The following is a 19,984-nucleotide window of genomic DNA, read 5'->3' on the forward strand; positions in this document are numbered from 1 at the left end:
CGAGAACCCATTATATTAGCTGCTACTTGGTCGAATTTTCTACTGAGAAAGCAGCTCAAAATGGTAAGAATTGTAGTAATAGATGTAATATTTTATATGATATGAGTAGTTTTATGCATTCCACGGCAAGTCGCATGCGCATAAAAATATGCCAAACCAACATATTGTTGAAACTAGCATATTTTCGTAACATATTTGTATGATATGAAGGATCGTTTTAATTAGGTTGTACGTATATTAAGTACTTCCCACTTTCTCCTTTCTTGGCAAACCAAACATCTTAAGATATTCCAAACAATATAACAAATATTGGGTTTTGTTCTATAAATAGGTACGATAAACACTACTGTATATTGCTTTGTCATATTTGTTTTTTAATGACTCATTGTTGGTTATTATGCTATGTTCCTGCTCTTGTAGTATCATTGATATGTATAATATATAGGTAAATAAAGGTTCTAGTTCTGAAATGTTTTATGTATTCGATGATATTCGTTACATGGGTAGTTTGGATTGCAAAACTACGATTAGCTTAGCAACTTTCCTGTAAAGAGACGTTATGATTTGATGTTTGTTAGATCCACTAAAACACTATTGAACGGATTAAATGACACAATTTCCTAATTTAATAAAACATATTACTTTAAATGAAATCGGTGCTTCAGTCTAATCGTAGATATCGCTGAATCTGCTATTAACAATTTAATACGATAATTTAAAAAGATTAAGTTATTTTATTTTTGATAAATACATTCGTTGACATGACCATTGCCTTTCAAATTGAGTAGCTACACTTTTTGCTACAACATGAATTATAAACCATAGCTCAGTAGTAAAGTTCATTCAATTTTCATTACATATTGGATGTTTTTTGAAATTTTAAAAGTGGCACTCATTAAATCAATACTGCTACATTTTAGTAACACATTAAACACACGGTTCAATCGCTGATAGCTGTTGAAAGAAAATATGAGTTTGGGGACTCATTTAAATTGGACAAATACAAAAATTTTCATCTTCTTCAGCACAGAAAGCCATACAGCATTTTAAATGACGTGCATTTCGTATATAATAATACAAGTATAAAACTACTGAACCAAGAAACCATTATCATTATTTTATCTTACTCTGTGTAGTGTCGTTACTCTTCTGTTTCACGTATGATATGAACGGTTAGTTGGTAAAGGTATATTCCTGCTATGTGTGAAATGTTCTTGTATTATATTGATATTTAGTTTATATATATATATATATATATATATATATATATATATATATATATATATATATATATATATATATATATATATATATAATGTGTGTATTTTTTAATTTATTTATTGCTACTGATATTTCAATCGCAATTTTAATGGTATAAATATGTATGCGTGAAACACGAACATTATTTCCAAGTGTAAAGATCTCCCTCAAGTGGCAAATACACATTACGCTTATTACTTACAAGTTTGGCTAATCATCCCGTTTTTCATTACATCGCGGTTTGAACGAAAGATGCGCTTAAATATGCATTGCAAATTTATTACTCTATTTTTAGCGATTGTCGCTACCGATCTTCCTCCTTGATCATTGTAGTTCAGTACTTGTGCTATCATTTCCCAGTTCTCCTTTCGTTTCCGTCGTCATGATGTTCACCAATTCTTCAACCGCTTTATTGAGGTCGTCTGATTGATAGAATGCATATGAAATAAAATTGTTAGCAAATTTAGTCATTTATTTGATTATTATTGCCAGACTAGCAACCATACGTCAAATTCATTATGCACTCCTTGACTAAATAAAGCAAAATCACAAATTTTTTTCAAAGCATGCAGTTCCAAGTTAGGCATTATGAATTTTTATTTGTATTGCATAAGTAATTTTATTTACTGTATTCTTCCTGTGACCATTTTGATGACATGGCATCGAAGTCATTCCATAGTGTTAATATGTAGAGCGAGAAGCCAACCGGAATTCGTGTATTAAATGCAGCATGAAAAAAACAAACAAACAAATCGTGAACTTTTGTTGCCGAAAAAATTTACACTTCAGTGTATGTATGTATGTATTTTTTGTGTATATTTTAAACAAAATTTATATCTGAAATATAACATTCAATCACAATAAGAACCTTTATTGACTAACCTGCCATGTGTAACAGGCTCGAATGGGGTGGCGGAGGAGGACGCTCGTCGTATTCTGATGAGGACATAATACCAGAAGTGTTGCTACTCATACCAATGTTATTTCCAGATACCACGGGTTTGTTCAATGCAAACGCAGCGGTCACAGCATTTACCCCAGCCCCCGTTTTGTCGTATGCATCATTACTATACTGCTCACGTTGTCTAATATCATCAGCTCCCATTGAAATATGCCCGTTTACGCCACCCACACCGACGGGACCGTATAACGAGGTAGGTTTTTTACTCGATTCTGAAGCTATAATGTCACAATTGTTACAACATACATGGTTTGAAACGATGGTATTATTTAATTACATACATATTTTTTGATCAAAATGTCCATTGTGTTGCATTTTCGCTGGAGAATCAGTATTTAATTGGGAAGCTGTTACTGATCGTGTCTGTAGCGTTTGAGGCTTTCCTGGCGTTGGCTGCAGGAAAATAACAAAAAAAAATCAAAAAGTTATATAATAACTTTCATAAACAGTATTATATAGTATAATAACTTATAAACAGTAAAAACATAGTAACGGAACGGAAAGTTAACATAAAAATTAATTTTATAACGTTAAATCACCTCGTGCAATAACTGACGCAGACGTTGTAATTGCGCCTCCAATTGTTTATTGTGATCTTCCAAAATCTGCATTCTTGCTTCCAAGCGTCCTTTGTGTTGCCGCAACAGCTTGGCTTCGGTTACCATATCCTGAAACAAAATATTTCAACTTTAAACCTTGGCACTGTCAGTTGAACAATCCAATCCCTTACCGAGCCGCCCGTTGAAGCAGTTGTCACAGAGGAAATAATGGCATTGGACGATGAAGTGGGTGTTTTATATCCTTCATCAGGGGTCGTTATTGGTGTACAAGATTTTTTTGCTTTCAATTTTTCGTATTCAACTTGCAAATTTGCATTCTCTTCTTCAAGCTCTTTAATCATTGTTTCCAATTCCTCTCGCTGTTCAGCTTCCATCGCTGCCATTACTTGTACTGGAGATTTTGGAGCACCTCCACCATTACTATTGCTAGTAGAATTTGCTGTTGGCAATGCTTGGCAGTACTGTGCGATCAATTGGTGCTCATCATCACTGTCGGGGGTAGAGTTGGACCGAGTTCCACACTCAACTTGTGCTAAACGAGATGCGTACATTTCTAAGCGAGAATGCATATCGTTTTGTAGTGTGTGCGTTCCATGCTGCGGACTTGGAATTGGGCTTTCCAGAGCATCTCCTTCGAGAACGCTTTGTACGGGTAAATAACCAACACGAGGATGTTTTTTGAAATATTTTCTACTTTTAAACTTGTTTCTCAGTGCTCTGGTAAAATCTCTTACATCCTCCGTTGATGTAGCCTGAAAAGCAAAACGATTAAAAGTAGTAAACAACTTCGTCCCGACGTTCCTTTTGAATTCGTTTCGTTTGAACATTTGGTTCTTACCGTTGTGCAATATTCGTGCATGGGGTGGCTCAGTTTATGGTTTTTCGTACTGCGCCCAGTAAAGAAACATTTTTGACACATATCAAAATTAAAACATTTCAAACAACGATACCGAAAGCCTTCTATCGGATATTCTTTGCAAATGTTACATTTCGCTTGATGTTTTGCTGTTTCCGCTGCCACCAGTCGGTGCAATACAGGAAGCCATACTACGCTTTGCGGCTCATGTTGTAGCCAGCTTAAAAAATGTTGTGCCTCGATAGCAGTTTCCAAAAGTTCACCATTCTGACTAACGCCTCCAGCAAGCTCGAAACACGATCGGACGGAGGGCTCAATATTTGATCCGCCAAAAGCAGCTACTTCACCCAGTTGACGAGGCACTTGTATGCAATCGTGTAAAAGTAGCCCCATTTTTCGCTGGTCTACCTTCTTTTCAAGATCAGCAATCAGCCGAAACAGGTAGCGATATTTTTCTTCCAAATGCCCACGACATAGCAAAATCAGTCCAACCTGAAGAAAAGTAAGCAAATTCCTTAAAAACCATTCATTGATTCTACCAAACCTCTAACGAATACCAAAATATGTTTCGATGGAATAATACATGTAACTATAGATTTTTCAGAAAACCCCAAACATTTTTTGATAATCAATAGTTTTGGTTTTTCCCGTAACTGACCTTGAAACTTAGCACTCGAATCTGTCCAGTACGCTGTGAATCATAAACATTGAGAATCCAGTTTATAGCTAAATCAAGCATTACTGCACGATCATTTGGTTCGAGAGTTGTATACAATGAATTTAATATAGTTGTCATATCAGGAATGTCGATCAATTTGTCATTCTGAGCTCGCAAACCATATCGGTCGAATATTTCTATTGCGACACTCATGTTCAATCGATCGAACACTGAAATTAATTAGTAACAGATCATTAATATAAAATACCATAAATAATTCATTAAATAAATATATATACTCATAACGCTGACCTAATCGTTTCTGCACCGTGCGTAGCTTTAACGCGGTTCGATATGCAGAAAATCTGACCTCATTCAAATCTGCGAGTGATTTCATAAGTTCTATCATCTCCGGGTGATCCCAGTGTGTGCTCTCACGTTCGTGACTTTAGAGAATGAATAAAACAATTGATATATATATATATATATATATATATATATATATATATATATATATATATATATATATATATATATATATATATATATATATATATATATATATATATATATATATATATATATATACATTTTATTATGTTTTGTTACAAAAATGGCACTTACTTGATATAATAAGGCACATTGGCTGGAGTAACAGCGCGTTCCCAAGGTATTTGAACGCTTTTCTCTAGGTTTGGAACAGTTGATGCTCCAGTTGCAATATGAAGTGGTTTTGAAAATTTTCCACCCTCTTCATGATGGCTTCCCACCATTTCGTCTTCTCCACTCATAAGCATCTGATTACTCTGCTGCAAAACTTTGTATCGTTCCTCCACAGCAATATGCAACAGCTTCATTCTGGATTTAAGAGTCATCGTCGTTTAGAAATGAGAACAGTTGTCATATGTATGATTTCATCCTATACTTACCGAGTGTTAATGTCCTCTAGCTTAGCCAGATATGGACTCGGCACAATAACACGACAGGCAGAGAAAAAATTTTGTTGCTCATTACAGTCGTCTAACAGTGCATTAGCCGTGGTAAGTTTGTCTTTTAACCTTTGCAAATGCTGCACTTCTTCCGTAGTATTCATACTGGGAACTGGAGTTAACCATGAATGTGTAATCGTTTCAGCAGATGCAACACGAGAACTGAGATCCTCTAGAACTTTTTGGAATTGACGCATTTTCTAAAAAAAAGAAAAACGAACGGAAATTAAATGCTCGTTTCACAGCCTTCCCAATTTTCAATCCATCTTTCTCGTGTAATAACCCACACATTGTGTAATGAATAATTTAAGCCAATTCTCATAACCATTTAGCAGCAGAATTTAATCACTAACATTTTCCAAACATAATGCTTGAATTTAACATCTGTTCCTTCATCCCCATGCTGTATTTTTATTCCGGAGTTTTGTTTTCTAATCGAACAGATTCCAACCCGATTTACATCCTAATTGTGCTTAACAGATCTACTCACCGTTATATTTTCATCTAATCGATGTTTCCATTTATCGCATCGTTCAATCAGTAATGTCCATTGCTCTGACAACTTGTTCACTTCCCTTCGTATGCTACGGCTAAGAATACGATTTTGTTCTTCGGTGGAAATGTACATAGATTCATCAATGGCTATTGATTTTGAAAAAGAAAATAAAATCCATTATCAATACACTTTGCGATTGTTTAAGAATACATACCTTCAGAATCGCTGGTATCGGACATCGGTGATTCATTCGATATATATTGTCTGCCGTTCATTAAATTGTTCTCTATTATAGACTTTTTATCATCAAGTTGTCGGCGAAACGCTTTGTGCTCATCCTAAATAAATTATTTGTTTATCAGTTTGGAAAAATGGTAAAAGAAAATGCTGCACTCGATCATACCAGTTGCATTTGCAGACTGTTCGAATCCCCATTGATGGAACCAAATCCAATTGATGTGAGCTCTGTGTTTTTTCTGATAACCCATTCCGTAAGCTCGCGTGAGGAGAGCAGTAAAGCATTCCAATGATCGGAATTTGATTCCAAGCGATTTCTAATTGCAGCGCTCCTCGAATTCAGGTGGTTCCAACGTTGGTTCATTTCATCTAATTTATGTTGCAACATTACAGCATCCTCTTGCGAAGTCAATGAACGCAATAGCTTGCGTCCCGTATTGTCCAATCCTTCGTATACCTTACGGTTTGATTCGATTTCTGATTGCAAATCCTGTAAAAGAACACAAATGACTGTCAGAATTGATTTTCATTCCACCTCTTCTCAATTAGGAAAAAATTACCATATTGATCTATTAAGACCGTAAACATAAACCATGTAAAAGATGCGCAAACTACTATAGAGCATGCGCATGAGCATGTCCCACCAATCCCACGATTAAAACCTTGTGGGTGAAATATGATATGTAGTTGATTCTTCGAATCCTACCAATATTATACGATCAAATCGAATCAAACCAAGCAAACACAATCACCAACTCTCGATTTAGGCAGATAAAGCCACTCATCTTTTTTTAAACCATTCCATTATTTTGTAGTTAATGTTTTGTTGACAATCCTTGTTATGGAATTTTTGTGCACTGAATTTCAACAGGGTGTGGATGAGGCAGGTTCAAACATTTTTTTTTCTTACTGCCATCTTGATTTTGGGTATGACACTTGTATGTTGGAATGACAGACGTGTGCGGCTTTTGACTTTGGCAAAAATATCGAGCCCTTTTAGAATCAATGTTTCAGAAAGTTTCATACATTGATTCTACAATTCTATCTACATCCATATAAATTCTTCGTTGTAATCTCACTTGAAAAACTACAAATCTTAAGGTATAATTGATAACTACGATAAATACGATATTTTAAAAAGTTATTTTTAGTGTACATAATTATTTACTAGATTTGTATTGAAAATGATCATGTCTACTATTCACTAGTGTCGAATTATTGGTGTTAAAATATTCCCACCTTTAAGCAATGTGGATTCCTCTCAGCTTCAGACTCAGTATTTTCGCATAAAGATTCTGCTTCACTGAGCCATCCCAGGAACTGTACATGGTAATGAATGAATACGTTAGTTAATAAATAGTAACAATGATAATTATTTTTCCGGTACCTTACCTGTTCAAATGTTCGATCAAATGTTTGCAAAGAATGTATTGCTGCGTGAAGTTGTTTTCCTCTCGATATTACGGAGTTATTTAAGTTGTTGTACCTAATGAAAGAAATAAAAATGGTAGTCAAAATGTTGTCAATAAAAACAAAAAATTACTGATTTGCCTGAGTTGTTTTCCTCAGCCTTCCGACTCACCTTAAATTTATTGATTCGGTCATTTTCTTAATTCTTGATGTATCATCACATTGATAAACTGAAATTAGTTTTTGGGTCAGTTGGTTGAACAATTCAATTTGATGATTGAACTTGTGCAGCTCTGCATGAAAGGACTGAAAAGTAAATTACATTCAGATTACTATCGCATTTGAGTTGCTTCTTTCTAAGCCTGAGTTTACTTCATTTAACTTGGAAAACATTACCTTTTGTTCTTTCTGCTGAATGTCCAACACATCGGCCGTTGTCGCTACTGGTCCCATCCGTTCCGTTATGGCTTCCATTCGACTTAACCATGCGTCTATTTCCAATCTTTTAGCTTCGTACCTGCACGGGTAAATAAGCATGTTAGTAACTTGTTTTATTCAAACAAAACCCACATTTACATACCTTTGCGAATCACCTAGCATTGCGGTAAGTTGAGTTTTTCGCTGCATCACCGATTGAGATGTATCTTCCCATTGTTCCTTCATCCGTGGCGCTGTAAATATCAAATATTTTAGTATGACAATATGAATGTTGATTGGAATATATTCACTACATGGCAAAATTATACAATGGGTTTAATCGTTTAGATTTCATATTATAAATGTAATTTCTTGTTAAATTATATACAAGTGATATACAACTAATACAATTGATTAAATAAAGCATCAATTGATTAAATAAAGCAATAAAGTTTAGAAAAAATTTACTTCAAATCTTATTATATGATTTTTTTTTACTTTTTTCGAGTTATTTTTGATGAAACTAATTTCGACTCATTTAACAGTTTTACGTTTGATTACGAGTATGAATTGAATAATTTATATTGCAACAAGTTTTTTTATCCTTATCCTCAACTTTTGTTAACATCTATCCCTAGAGATAGAAGGTTATGCAAATGATTGGGAAGGTGTACAGAATTATATGCAAAAAAAACTAGAAATCATGAAATTTCAGTGCTATCTATACATGTGATATACATGGCTTGTACCAGCTTTCCTACTCATTAGACAAGCTAATTTTTCTTAAATTTGATGGCAAAAATCTACAACAAGTATATATTATTTTTAAAAGAATAAAAGTAAAAGTGTAATTGTGGCACATTTCATATGTAGTAAATTCTTTATCCTACCTGTATTGTTGACGGAAAAAAGGCTCTCATCGTGTGACGAGCGTCTTCTCGTTCGAAGATCGTCTTTGGAAAGCCCCATCTGGCGATTCAAGCTGTTGGTTTCTTTACTTCGAGCAATTACAGGCAATAGTTGCTGTTTGATAAATTCCATCTCCTGGGAACGTTGCCGTTGACTGCTGCTGTATTGTAGCTCCAGCGGCAGATGACGATCCAATGAGCGAAACTGATGATGTTCTATCGGCCTTTGGGGTAAACCATGTTCCATAACATTTGTACCATGTTCGTGAAACGCTCCTGTAGCGCCGGCATCGTAGCGTAACTTCTCCATGCTCAACCCACGCTCCATACTCATTTGTTTTTGGGTTTGGTCAAATCTATCAAACTTGAACCCCTGCACCATACTCGAGGCTGATACTGGCCCATCAAATGGATTGTCTAACGATGTGGCAGAGCCTATCGCACTTGAATGTTTACTCATTTGCTCCAGTCTTCCAAATTTTACTGGAAGCGTAATGTTTTGTTGATCTTCTGCTTCCACAGAACATCTCAAGCTCATCTGTTCTTTGATGGCTCGTTCCACATTTCGCAAGCCACTCTCAATGCCTCGAAGCGCGTCTTCGGAGCCGTAATCTTCGAGCTTTGCCGGCTTTGCAGACGGTTTTATTATCAACGGACGTTCTTTGTTTAATACATCGCTTCCACGGGCAGAACCGGAAGATGTAGAAGTAGTAACTGTCGCTACTGGTACCACAGGAGCTTCCGTTCCGGCACTAGAAGCAATGCCTTGTGGCACGATCTGAGCAATAGTGCTACTAGCTGTGGGTTGCAGGATATTGAGCGATTTTTGTGGCACAGGGGGAGCTCGAATTGTTGGTGTACGGCTTGGTACCAATACATTTTCTTCTTTGTTTGAAGCTCCGATGGTGGTAGGCCGCTTGTTAAGATTTTTTGGAGGTATTTCCGGTGCTTTTACATTACTTGCACCGACACGAACAGGAATTTCGGGAGGTTTTGCATGATGCGCTCGGAACAGATGTGAGTTGGATGGCTCGATACCAGGAGGGCGAGTATAAGAGTCCTTAACGGCAATGGGTTGGTGTTGCTCCATGTTGTTGTTTTTTAATCAATGGCGTACAAATATGTACAGTTACACGATGAAAACTTTAAGCTTCCGTGACAAATAATTACATTGGAGAAGGTATCCTAGTCACAGGCTTTACACAAACATTTCGCTGAAGGAACATTGCAAAATCATAAATCAACATTCTAAGACGACCTCCTAGACAAACGCTGCGTATTCCGGTAGGGAATTATTCTCAATGCCTAACTACTCTTTCCTGGGTATTGCGTATATTCCACAATCAATTCGTCCCATACGCGCCTGTAGAAACGCTGAAAGATTAGACTCTCCTAGGAAGGATCACACCCTCTAACAAACTTCACACCAACATCATACACTCGCTAAGACAAAATTATTCATGCACAGCAAACAGAAAAGAACACAAAACATAAATTAGTTCACAACACAGTTTCGTTTCGTTTTCGTTGGACAGATTTTGCTACCCTACACAGACCGGCATTTGATATGTGCTTCAATCACTCGGATTAGCGTAACAACTTTGGGCTTCGTTTTAAAAACGCAACAGCGTTTATCCTCAAGATGTATGTGTGTTTTGCATGAACAAAAACTGTTTTTTGCAATCAATCCATGCACACTGGGGTATGCATTTTCTATTTGTTTTCACCGTAGACAATAATCTATGAACTTAAGCAGAGCAAAACGAGCAATCTGACAAAAAAAGAACAGAAATCTTTTGCCAGCTCCTGACACAACCACGGCCATTTGCTCGCTATCCTTTTTACTAACGATACGTAAGCGAACCACCTGCAAGCGGCTAACAACAGGACATGCGCAATACATTGAGGTTTCATCAAACGAGGGGAAAATACCTACACAATCTTTCCTCCCAGAAGTAAAGGGACAGAAATTCTGTAAGCTGTTCGAATAAGCAGCACTCTCCCTGTTTAATCCATAAGAGATAAACGCAACAGCATAAAAAGGATAGCGGAATCATTCAGAGGAACTTCTATTTTTCAGTGAAGATGACACAATTTGTATCTTCTTGTTTGCAATTCTGTTTGAATATTTTTTATAGTAATTTTATCTCTTCTGGTTTCCGAATCAGTCCATTTGTATAATATCCGCAAGATAGAGTTCTTCACTACAAATTTATACTAAATCAACAAACATACTAGCCCATAATTAAATATAGTTCAATCAATAATTTAAAAGGTGGACGATAACATTTTTTAAAAGTCGATTTTTCTTACTTTAGATACAATCATAAAAAAAAATTTCTTACTTCTTGGCGCAGGTGATGATACTACCGCATGCTCGTGAATAAGGAAAAGAATGCTAGTTTAAAATGATGTACGAGTAGATCAGAAATTAGACGTTCAGATTACTTCTCTTTGATACTGGATACAATTTACGTAATTTAAATTGACATAAAATAAGGGAACTAACCGTGTCAGCCCGGGATAAGGCTCTCTGCGGCTGTTGGGAGGAAATGCCTTTCAGCTCACAAATAATTATTCAAATCTAAATACGGCCAGGCCGTTCTTAAAAAAATAACAATGACAATAACAAAATAAGCGGATTTTCTAATCTAGCACACTTTTAGTGTGTATTGTTTGGTGACGAACAATATTTATCCTGCAAAGTTAGTGATTCTTAAACAGCATAGAGTTTGACGCAGGTGTAGTTTTAAAATCCATCTGACGTTAACCGTCTGACATCATCTTTGTGTGTCAAACGAAATGTGCGATTGTTTTGGTCGGTATTTTTGTTGGCAAATTTTTTGCCAATTTTTAAACTAAATATTGTGTTCAAACATTTGCTATTGTTTGAGATTCCAGTTGTATGGAAAACTACAATCTAAGTCCGATTAAGTGTAGTCCATGTGTTTGAAAGTGCTTTTCCAGTACGCTCTTTGCTGATGTCAACCAAAACTGAATGAAATTGGTATTATTGGTCGCATTTGCAGCAAAGTGTTTGATTCTCAGATAATATCTATGAATAAGTTGGTAGCCTTAGCACAATACTTGTATACAAAGCATCGCAAATACACTAAATGGATAATACAAGCCTATATCATTCGTTCTCGTGTTTCGTAGCAAAGCACATATGACTACTGCACATATGGCCACTAGTATCATGCAAAATAAGTTGTAGTTCCAAGTAGAGCTAACACGTTGTATTTGCAGTAAATAATAGAAACTCAATGTTTTGAGTGAATAAGAGAATTGCCAGAATGCTAGATCCCATTGTAGTGTTAAACAAAGTTATTAAAATTAAAGTAAAAGAAAAAATGTCAAACACAAAATTACAAGCAAATATCTTACCGTATTCAAGGGTTGCAATAACCTCATTTAAGTTAAACAAGCTGGATATTTATTCTCTATTTTTTGTGAATTTTAAGGTGAGATTTCGAATTGAATTTGAATAACGAAATTTTTTAGTTTTAGTCTGCTGCAGTGATAAAGAAATTGTAATTTTGATATACATCAAATTATAAAAATGAATGGCTTATCGTTGCGAATATCTAACGTACGAGCGACTGAACATGTTAAAAAGAATGCTGAAATTCGAATGGATATATTCCAAGTGCCTTCAATGTATCTAAATATGGGTAAAGTCAACATTCAAATATGACTGTTTAGCAAATAAACTAAATTTTCTCTAATTGCTGCACAGAAAATCCTCACATAGATAAGCTCAACTCTTCGGAAACAATAGAAGAACAGATCAAAGTTCTTAAAGAGGTTTGTTAGCAGTGCATGTAATATAAAGAGCATCAAGAAACTTTATAATTTCTTCGATTTGTTTTCATTTTCAGTATTCCACTTTTGTGGTAGGACTTGAGGAATCATTACAACTTCATGTTCAAACCTTGGCAAATCTCTTTATGGCAGCTCCTCTCAAACATGCCGTTCGCAATACCATAGCTCGAACTTTGAGCAATTTAACTGCCAGTCGGGAAATAGCCGCGGCTAGTATTGCAAATAGTATAAAAGCGCGTATCGAAGAAGATTCCAATGAATTAACAGACCCAGCCCGTCGTAATACTACGATCTGCAATATTGGAAGTTGTTTTGAGAATTTCAAAGTCGGTTGCGATGCTGTGCGTCTTAATTTGCAGCAGCTTTTCCAATTTCTGAACAAATCGCTCATGGTGTATTTGGAGCGAATGAAGTATGTTTAATATACTCGCACATTTTAATGTTCATTAGAATTAAACATGATTTCTTTATTCTATATTCATTGCAGCGAACAGGTCTCTCCTTCAGATAAAAGCGAGTTGTGTTTGTTCATTCATTCGGCAATCCGTATTGTAATATCTTGCTTTCAACAATTTCCCGATCAATTAAAGGCATCGTATGAAGGAGAAAAGAATGTGGAAAAGCTAATACTTATATGCTGGGATTTGCTAGAAAACCCTGAAATACCCATGGATACTAAAACTAATTGTGGTATCCTTATAGCCATGAATGCTAATCTGGAAAAGCGCTTTCTGCGATTAGCACAACGAATATTTGCCGAGGATAGTTCAGCAAAGCAAATGTGTTTGTTGAATGGAATTATTTGCACAATAGAAAACGAACACTTCAATAAACCCGACTGGAAAGGTATAGAAGTTCTACACCAAGCAGCAACAGCGCTTAAAGAAATTTCCGAAGAAAACTCCGTAGAAGTTAGCATCGTGTTGGGGACAACCCGCGGGTTTTTCCAAATGACTAAACGTTTGCTAAGCCTCAAATTAGATGGTTATAAAACATCAGAACGGAAGGAACTCGTAGACATCTTGGCGATTAATTTACGCTACTCGCTCTCCCATCTGGATCATTATGTCGACAGTATTAGACATATTTCGCGCGATCTGCTGAAATGCACTATTCAGTTAGGAACAAAACTAGACGACACGTTGAATGGGATTATTTATGATTACATTCGTAACGGAGCTATCAATATTAGCACGAAGTGTGTTCTAATTGGTGCAATATCCTCCATATTAAGAGCAAAAGAAGTTTTGCGCGCCATACCAGATGTAGCTGATTTTTTATTACGTTCTTTGACTCGCAACGATCATTCAAATATTAATCTGCACATCAACAATTGTTATGAATCGTTAATGATGTCTTATTCGTATGAAGATAACAAGCAAGAGTGGTTCGATCGGTGGATTGATCCGATTCTAAAGGAAATTTGCAACGGTCGCGATAGCACTAGTAGTGAAGTTGGCGATAGATTCGAAATGAATGTTATTGCGCAACAAGACACAGATGACGATGCAAGTGATGGCAATTCCGGAAATGATATTCGAGAAACGTTGCATGATCTTATACGAAAATCAATACGTGCGTATCCAGAAATCGCAATATACATGCTCGACAGTAAAATTGGAATAAGTTTCGGATTGATACTGTCTTCTTTGGGCATTGCTCGTAAAAACGGTCTTTTTGACACGGTCCAATCGACAGAGGCTATGTGGAAAAATTTGCTCGCTTATGACGACATACGGCAAGCTATGATATCCGCAGATGATGCAACTCGTATGTCTGCCTTGTACCTGTTAACGGAATGCCACAAAAGTACGGAAATATTTACCAAGCAAGATTTGGACTGCATCCTGTTCTTTTTAGAAACAAATATAAACGTACAGGCAGCTTCTCTTCGACAAAAAATAACGTCATGTATGAAGAACGCTTTAAACCGGTTACGGTCAGGGTTTCTAAGCATCATCAAAAAGTCAGACATCGATGGAAAAAGTCACTACTATTACGATTTTGTCAAACGACTGCATGAGTTTTGCATCGACAGCCAGTTTATCGGAGCTAACTACAGCCGAAGGGCAATATCTTTTCAAATTCTACTTCAGTTGTTACAAATTTCTTCTTATATATTCTATGACGACGAAAATACGAGTATTTGGAACGAAAGACAAGTGCGTATCTTACTTTCGGCACTTAATGACAGCTACGAGTCGAATAAGCATTATTCGTTGAAAGTGTTATCCTTTTGCCCGAAACAGATCGTTGGAACGTTCAATCATGAGTTGAATTTTGAGGCTACTCGCGCACTCATGATCAGCCCACGTCCAAACGATTCCCTCTCGGCAGCGTATTATCTCGAGTATTTATGCTTTGTCAACAGCACAATTGATGCTCCCCACCTTGAGATTGAACCGGAAAAATGTGGTATCTTATCGAAAGTATATCGTTGTTTCTTGTGGTGTGAAGAAATTCTTATGCAAGGACTTCGGTTAGCCAAACATTCACTGGTTCGTGCATCTCGTGAGAACCCAATGTTTGGGGCATTAATTTGCATCCGTCATCTTTTAAGCAAGCTGGATTTAAAGGAACTTTCACAGGATGAATGCTGGCGTTCGTCCATCGTTCGGCTGATTGAAACTTGTGACAGCATTTCTAAAGTAGTATCAGTCGTTACAAATAACTCTTCGCCAGAAGGAACATTCCTGGAAAACTTCGAAGAGTCAATTGAAGGCGATTGCGATGACGTAGAGATGGATGATGATAACGAGTTGTCATCTGAAACTGTTGCTACATCACCTGCGATAAAAGACCCAACGCCTGAAGACACAAGTAAGCTAGAAACAACGCCGCAAATGATTCTTCTGTGTTCGTGGCGCACCATCAAAGAAATTTCACTTATACTGGGCGACATAGCTTCTCGATCACCGATCATTGATGTATCAGACAATACGTCGTGTAGCGATTGTGTAGGACTTCTAACGTGCCAGCAAATTTTGGAAATCGGAAATCAATTTATTGAGCTGCTATCAGAAACAAAACATCGGGGAGCTTTCGAACAGGCATATATAGGGTTTTCCAAGATATGTTTGAGACTTTGGGGATCACCGCATGCTGAATTGCATCAGCTTCCGATGCATTGGATCAAGGAGCTTATTAACGCCATCACAGGCGGAGGCAACACAGTCGCCGGAAACATCGTAGGCGATATCGGGGAGATAAACGTCGATAAGCTATGTATAACGCGTCGAAGTGCAGGCATACCGTTCATCATTCAAGCATTGATCACTTCCGAACTGCAGGTCAGTTCAACAAAAGGGCTACAGTTCTGTATGAAAACTCTGCTCGAACTTTGTCGAGGTAAAACAACAGCTAGTCAGACTCGTACTCATTCGTTGAACATTCTCCGCTCCTTATTTCGATCAACCGATCTGGGTGAAGCGGTGGGTGAATTTATTGCAGAAGGTATCATGTGCGCTATTAACGGTTACGAAGCTGAGTCTTGGTCGGTAAGTTATGTTTGTATTGTTTACAACATACATATGTTAAGAATGTTAAGCAACGAATTTTGATTACTGATTTATTGTAATTGTTTCAGGAAAGGAATTCTTCGACTTTGCTATTTTCTGCATTAATGGTACGGATATTCGGCGTACAACGGAGCAAAGATTCAGAAAATCTAAATATCCGCAACAAAATGACTGGAAGAATATTCTTTTTGAGGTAACTATGGTAGCGAATTGAAGAAGAGAAAGGGGCTGAATTCGAAGCAGTGAATGGATTTAGCTTGTGATTCAAGTGTTATTAATGAACATGTTTCATTTTCTTGATCATCTATAGATATCCGTTGCTTTATGATTACTTTGTGTTTGAGTTAGAGAAAGCAAGCAAAGTAATCATTCAGGGTAGTAGAAGCAAAAAACTGCATCCTTTATTGTTGCTTCTTAGTAGATTGTATCCATCGGCTCTGGAAGGAAGTGAATCAAACTTAAAGGTAAGCGTTGTATATGTCTGATGGTGTGGTGTAACAGTGTCATGCTACTGGTTAAGTAGATAGACAAATGCAAGCCATGAGCTTTTTGTAAATGATTACTTAAAGGACAAGGAAAATATATGTTATTTGTCTTTTTTTCAGTTATCACGATTCGTTCCTTTGGTATCGATTTGCTCTGGTTGCGCAGAACTTCAAACTCGTTACCTGGCTGCAAAGATAATTTCCATAATCGTTTCTCCGGATTTAGTGTTTGATCGGATATGTCTACTGTTGGAAAGTCTAAACCGTTCAAATAATCGGAATATTAATCCAAACTCTCTGCACGGGGCTTTACTTCAGATTTTGTATCTTGTAAAAACAAAACATCCCGGCTTAATAGCTGCCGCCACTTCTAGCGGTCAGTTGAATAATTGGATCGAACTGTACACTGCGATTTCCAATTATTTGTTCGAAGTGAAACCTAACTTCATAATTTACAGTACCATACTTGATATATTGCTCGAAATTCTAGCACGGTAAGTAATACTTATTACACTTATTCGGCGATCATCGGTATTAAAAATAAATTTTGTTATAATTCTTCATATTATTCAGATGCCAACACATCATCATTGCGGAGGACGATCAGTTCAATGATGATCTTAGCAATATTGTTGACTATTTAATGAATTTGGCTAACCATCGAAAATTTTATGGTGATCCGTTAGTGTTTCAAAAAATAGTACTCTTGAAGGCTTTTATGTACTTGTATAGTGACGATGAGGCAGCAATTCGGAACTCACAGTGTTTTCTTCTACGTATCGCTCCGGAAGGTGAACCGAAACAATCGCCAGAATACATTGAGGCCATGTTAAATACATCTTTACTGGTGTTAGATGTTGATCATATAGGAAAACACTGCGAGGAATACGACATAACCCCTGTGGAGGTGTTTTACTTTCGCAATATTTGCGAACATAAACCAGAACGGTTACGATGGCTTAAAGGGGAATTGTTGCGGTCACAGCAATTTCACGGTGGCTTAGAACGACTCATTCATTCCGAAAATCAATGCATGTTGCAGCCATATACTATACAAGTAAAGGCTTATCTAGTGCTAAGCTACAGCGGTTCAGGCGTTGGCAATGTTTTATTAGAAGGAAAAAGCACCCGGGAAGCGATACAAATATTGTACAGAATAGCAAACAGTCGTCCCCACCAACTACGCAGTGCCATGTTTCGGTGCTTGAAGCGAATGCTACAACATGAAGCAAAAGGCTCAAACGAATTTACACTCAATGTAGATTTCCTTCCTACTCTCAGTGCTGCATATCAATCAAAATCGACAAGGTCAGTACTGAACAACGAACCATGCTTTTTTTACTTTTCAATTTCATCCTGTCACAACTTTATCTACTTCCTAGGATAACTGCTGTGGAGTGTTTACACATCGTTGGGAGAAAAGTTTTTGAAGGAAAATCGTTGAACCAATATATAAGTTTTAGTTACGCTTTACTAGATTTACTTTGTGATGATGATTCTAACATTCGAGCCAAAGCGTCGCAAGTCGTGAGCCAGTTGCATCACGTGGTAGACAAAATCAAAAAAAGTAAGTTATACATGTTCGTGCAATACTTGTTAATAATCAAGATACGACAGGTTCATATTAAATATTGAATATATTATATATTTATTTACATGTACATACATATCAACAGAACCGCTTGTAGCAACGTACGCACAAAAGGTGTATTTACGGTTACTTTCGAAGACGTTGCTGGCGCATAAGTTCACTCTAAATCAAGTAGTGGCTGTTGTCGTTGTAATATGGATACTAAAAGAACAAGACAAAGTTGACGATTCCGTAAATAATGATGAAGTAACAGATGTAAGTGCATGCGTTATCTATTTCTTGTTTGCCTACGAATTTGTGATGAACATAATCTTTTGTACTGTTTTAGATGAAAGTGTTTGATAAAAACGAAGTAAATATTTACGGTGAACTGGAGCTAGTAAGAAATTATTGCTTAGTCGAATTGCAACATTTGCAATCAATCTATGAGGATTACGAGCTGGAAAGCAATATAGAAAAAATTCAAAAAATTGTAGACAAACATTTACAGCATCCTACGTGTATACGTGAGCTCTTACAATCCGTCGTGAAAGTACCGTCAAAACTCATAGGAATCGTTTTGTAAGAATTCATTGCTGTTTTTTTTTCAGGTCAACGTAATGATAATAAAGTTATAATACTGATAATGATAGTAATAAAAATATATAAAAATATTTGTATCAAATAAGATAGTTTGAAAAAAAGTATAAGTTAACGTCCTAATATGAAGTATGAAGTGTTATATTAAACCTATGGGCGATTCTTGATGGTAAGACAAACGCTATGATGTAAAAGCGCAAAATGATTACAAAGAGAAATAGTTGGTAAAACGGCGATCATATAAGAAAGTTGTTCACACCTATCTTTTTAATGACTCATTTGAGTTTTTTTGTTATTTGTTAGTTATTTAGGGACGGCTAAGCCGTATTTAGATTTGTACAACTATTTTTGGGTTGAGAGCCACTCCCTCCCAACAGCCGCTGAGAGCCTTATCCTGGCCAGACTTGGTTATTTGAGTATTTTACGTAAGGTGCATTTGCTCATGTGGTGACTACCCTGCAACAAATCAGCCAGAATGGCTGTGATAAAAAAAGTCCTTGTTAAATTATATTCCAGATTTTTTTTATTGAGCATATTAAAAATCTATTTGAGAGCATGATTTGAGTCATGTTTTCTACAACCAGTTGGTATTTGAAAATATCACACCGAGGGTTATATCGGTTTGATCCTGTTTGCACTGTTTCTTCGAGTTACGCTTCCGTGTTTTGTTGCTTTACATTTCGAACATTGTGACAACTTTTCGAGGACAAAATTTTTGTACGGAAAGTTATACACATGCGCCACCGAGTCCGAACAAACCCCCACATCGATGCAGCACGAGCCCGAGAAATCTTCTACATCGGGTCCCGACTCACAGTCACGATGAAACAAGAGTACGGCTCTAGTGTGAAAAGAGCCGTGGTAAATCGATAACCAATCGTGTGCTGAAACCTTCAGTTGTATTTTCTCAGCATGGTTAGCAGAATCACCACCGGAGTACTTAGCGTACACGGAGACAAGAAATTCTGCGACTGTCTTTAAAGGTGCCAGGAGAAGCGACATGCGCTTTATTAGATTGCAGTGGTAAATGAATTCTTGGCCGTACCGTGAAGTCAGGGTCTTTAAAACTAGTTCAACGAAACTACTTTTCAGTTTTGCCAATAATGATTTCGTTAGCGGCGGTACGAGAACCCATCTTACATACTGGATATCGAAAATTGCACACGATTTGTGTAATAAAGACGCGGTTTGGTTGCCACATCATTCTGAATAGAAATGATATCGTTGAAGCATT

The 19,984-nt window shown here is 36.7% G+C and overlaps 2 protein-coding genes across 2 annotated transcripts; one reads left to right on the top strand and one right to left on the bottom strand.

Annotated features, from left to right (window-relative positions):
• Positions 1–1,584: 1,584 nt before the first annotated feature.
• LOC128722749 (dystrophin) lies at positions 1,585–9,842 on the bottom strand. Its single transcript, XM_053816428.1, has 19 exons — positions 8,735–9,842; positions 8,008–8,098; positions 7,824–7,944; positions 7,600–7,733; positions 7,410–7,503; positions 7,257–7,337; positions 6,184–6,507; positions 5,995–6,118; positions 5,775–5,926; positions 5,225–5,484; positions 4,920–5,153; positions 4,608–4,741; positions 4,296–4,525; positions 3,620–4,129; positions 2,952–3,533; positions 2,761–2,889; positions 2,503–2,614; positions 2,143–2,439; positions 1,585–1,682 (listed from the first exon to the last, which is right to left on the bottom strand). The coding sequence occupies exons 1-19, from the start codon at positions 9,840–9,842 to the stop codon at positions 1,585–1,587; spliced, it is 4,815 nt and encodes a 1,604-aa protein (XP_053672403.1).
• A 2,472-nt stretch (positions 9,843–12,314) lies between these two features.
• On the top strand, positions 12,315–18,756 carry LOC128725683 (thyroid adenoma-associated protein homolog). Its single transcript, XM_053819446.1, has 11 exons — positions 12,315–12,426; positions 12,492–12,559; positions 12,634–12,989; positions 13,065–16,074; positions 16,164–16,288; positions 16,406–16,559; positions 16,701–17,074; positions 17,154–17,888; positions 17,963–18,147; positions 18,257–18,426; positions 18,500–18,756. Exons 1-11 carry the CDS (start codon positions 12,315–12,317, stop codon positions 18,734–18,736), a joined length of 5,526 nt encoding a protein of 1,841 aa, XP_053675421.1. The 3' UTR covers positions 18,737–18,756.
• The last annotated feature ends 1,228 nt before the right edge of the window (positions 18,757–19,984 follow it).

Source organism: Anopheles nili, chromosome 3, assembly GCF_943737925.1.
Source record: "Anopheles nili chromosome 3, idAnoNiliSN_F5_01, whole genome shotgun sequence".
NCBI lineage: Eukaryota > Metazoa > Arthropoda > Insecta > Diptera > Culicidae > Anopheles > Anopheles nili.

Coding starts and splice junctions, on each gene's coding strand:
- LOC128722749 (XM_053816428.1), bottom strand. CDS start 9,842: ATGGAGCAACACCAACCCATTGCCGTTAAGGACTCTTATACTCGCCCT. Junction 7,338..7,409: donor TTGATCGAACATTTGAACAG/GTAAGGTACCGG, acceptor TACCATGTACAG/TTCCTGGGATGGCTCAGTGA. Junction 2,615..2,760: donor TGCGTCAGTTATTGCACGAG/GTGATTTAACGT, acceptor ATTTTCCTGCAG/CCAACGCCAGGAAAGCCTCA.
- LOC128725683 (XM_053819446.1), top strand. CDS start 12,315: ATGAATGGCTTATCGTTGCGAATATCTAACGTACGAGCGACTGAACAT. Junction 17,889..17,962: donor TATCAATCAAAATCGACAAG/GTCAGTACTGAA, acceptor TCTACTTCCTAG/GATAACTGCTGTGGAGTGTT. Junction 18,427..18,499: donor ATAATGATGAAGTAACAGAT/GTAAGTGCATGC, acceptor GTACTGTTTTAG/ATGAAAGTGTTTGATAAAAA.